Source organism: Myotis davidii, unplaced genomic scaffold (assembly GCF_000327345.1).
Source record: "Myotis davidii unplaced genomic scaffold, ASM32734v1 scaffold991, whole genome shotgun sequence".
NCBI lineage: Eukaryota > Metazoa > Chordata > Mammalia > Chiroptera > Vespertilionidae > Myotis > Myotis davidii.
Window position 1 is genome coordinate 169,739 of NW_006283137.1, and position 2,219 is coordinate 171,957.

The 2,219-nt window shown below is 67.9% G+C and overlaps 2 protein-coding genes across 2 annotated transcripts in view; one reads left to right on the top strand and one right to left on the bottom strand.

Annotated features, from left to right (window-relative positions):
* The window catches only part of PGS1 (phosphatidylglycerophosphate synthase 1), a 19,763-nt gene extending 18,267 nt beyond the window's left edge, over positions 1–1,496 (top strand). The window contains exon 10 of the mRNA XM_015562669.1: positions 1,412–1,496. The gene's annotated coding sequence lies outside the window, so the exon portion shown is untranslated. The remainder of the gene's footprint in view (positions 1–1,411) is intronic.
* DNAH17 (dynein, axonemal, heavy chain 17) overlaps positions 1,126–2,219 on the bottom strand; it is a 107,024-nt gene continuing 105,930 nt past the window's right edge. Inside the window, 1 exon segment of the mRNA XM_015562672.1 lies at positions 1,126–1,504. Coding sequence (XP_015418158.1) covers positions 1,257–1,504 — 248 coding nt within the window. The 3' untranslated portion in view covers positions 1,126–1,256.

The following is a 2,219-nucleotide window of genomic DNA, read 5'->3' on the forward strand; positions in this document are numbered from 1 at the left end:
CCTGCCCTCCCCATGGCCTGTCCTGCCCGCGGCCTGTCCTCCCCGCGCCTCTCCGCTAATCACCTTCAGGGTGGCCCCGGCTGCCCCCCGACCTCAGCCCTGGCCCCCTGGATCCCCGGCTCCCCTCAGCCAGGTGCAGGGCCAAGTGCTGAGACGCAGGCAGGTTTACCGTCCTGCTCTCCTGTCACCGGCGGTCCCAGGGGGAATCTTGGAGAGAACGCAGGCAGCCCCCAGGGTGCAGTGGGAATGAGCACTGTTTCAGGCCCGAAGGTAGACTTGGGAAACCTCCCCGTGGGGTGGTTACCGCAGGTTGACAGGAGGGGCCTGGTGGCCACTGGCCTTCATCTCCTGTCCCTCGCGCCTGGACGGAAGGGCCGCAGTGACCCCTCCTGGCCAGCAGAGGTGGTTGCTGGGCACCTGGGCTCCTTGGCCTGGACTCCTGCCTTCCTGGCTGCAGCCCACCCTCGGCCCAGGAGGGAGGGCTGAGGGGTGATTTTCTCTCCCCTCGTCCCGGCCCCTCCGGGCCCCCGGCTTTGAGTTAGGCTGTGGGGCAGACACCAGACGTGCAGGACGGGACAGAGATGAGGAAGACGGAATCGCTGCCCAGTGTGGGGTTCTGTGTGGAAGCCTGTGAGCTCCCAGCACACACGGCTAAGCTGGTCCCGGGTCCACGCTCAGCCCGTGCGGACGTGGGCAGTTGGTGGGGACGCGCTTCAGCTGCGTGGAGATGGCACCTACGTGAGGAGGGGCATCGCCATAGCCGAGAGTGTTCTCCCCTGGACAAGGGGATGGATGCTGCTTCGGGGGCTGGAGGTGGCCGCTCCTGTGTATGGGGCACACCTGTCCCCTTACTGGGCCATCGGCACCTAGCGCCTGGTTGGGGGGCACGGCCGCTGGTCCTGACCCTCCCTCCCAGCTGCCGGTGGGAAGAACTTGACGGACTGGCCCTCCGGGGAAGTCAGTCTGGGACACTTGCCCTGGCTGCTGGGACTCCAGCCGTGTCCACGCCTGTGCCATGGGCCAGGCCCTGTGGTCACCAGCGTGGAGCTGACGGCCGGCCCAGGGGACAGGCAGGCACAGCTCAGTAACTTAGTGGTTTTAATGCAACACCCCCCCGCGCCGCCCCCCTCACCGTCCGGCTGGTCAGGTGCGCCTGCGCTCACAGGCCCTGACCATGTTGTCAGACAGCGGCCCTCAGTTCCTGTAAGTCCATGCTAGTCCCAGGGCGATGACGGTCAGGCCTGGCCGGGGAGTGGCTAGACCTGCAGGAGCAGCGCCACGGCCGCCAGCACCCACTTGGACGCCTTCTCTTTGGTCTTCAGGTTGAAGGTCCAGACGTAGGTGGGGCCGCGCATGCGTGTTTTGTACACGGGACACTCATAGATGTTCTTGGTCTCCATGCGGTCCACAGGGATGGCCTTGATGAAGATGACGGGCATGGCCGGCGTCAGCTCCTTCAGCCGCGCCTCGGCGATGACCCCGGTCTGCGTGTCCCAGCGAGCGCCTGCGGGGCAGTGCGGCCGTGAGCCCTGGAGGGCCGGAGGGAGAGCCGCTCGGCTGGCTCCGCCCCAGCGCACAGGCCTGGGCCGGGGCAGGGGCACAGGAATCGCCGAAGATGGAGTCGTGAGTGGGACACGTCGGGGCTTGTGTGACCGCCCGCACCCCACGGGGCACCGGGCCCAGCTCGCCGCCGGCTCCACCCGTTCACACGGGATGTTCTGGAGCTGCTTCCACAGCGGCCATTGCTCTGCCTGCCCGCCCCCGCCCCCCGCCCCGCATCCGCCTGGAACTGCTGCCTCCATCCAGGCCGCTGGTGTTCCCTCCCTGTTCAGTGATGTTTATCTTTCCCATCTGTGATCCCAAAATAAACGTGGAGATGGCTGCTGAGCTGGTCTGTGATGTGGGAATGGGCCCGGCCCCCAGGGAGGGGAGGGGAGATGCCAGCTGCAGGGGGGCAGGCCTGCGTGTGGCAGATGGGCTGGATGGGCTGGCTCCCCTCCTGCCCGTTCCTGGCCCCTCGGGCAGCTGGCGCCAGGCTCCCAGGAGGTGGACAGCCAGGTCCCCTTCCCTTGAAACCTGTGCCGGGCAGCAGAGGGCTGAGGGGGGACGCGGGGGGGGCACAGGGGCTGTGGCTCACCTGTCCTGCTCTTGCCCTGGGCCCGGCCCCCAGGCCTGGAAGGGCGGAGCCCCTCCCCAGACAGGCGCTCAGGGTGAGGGCG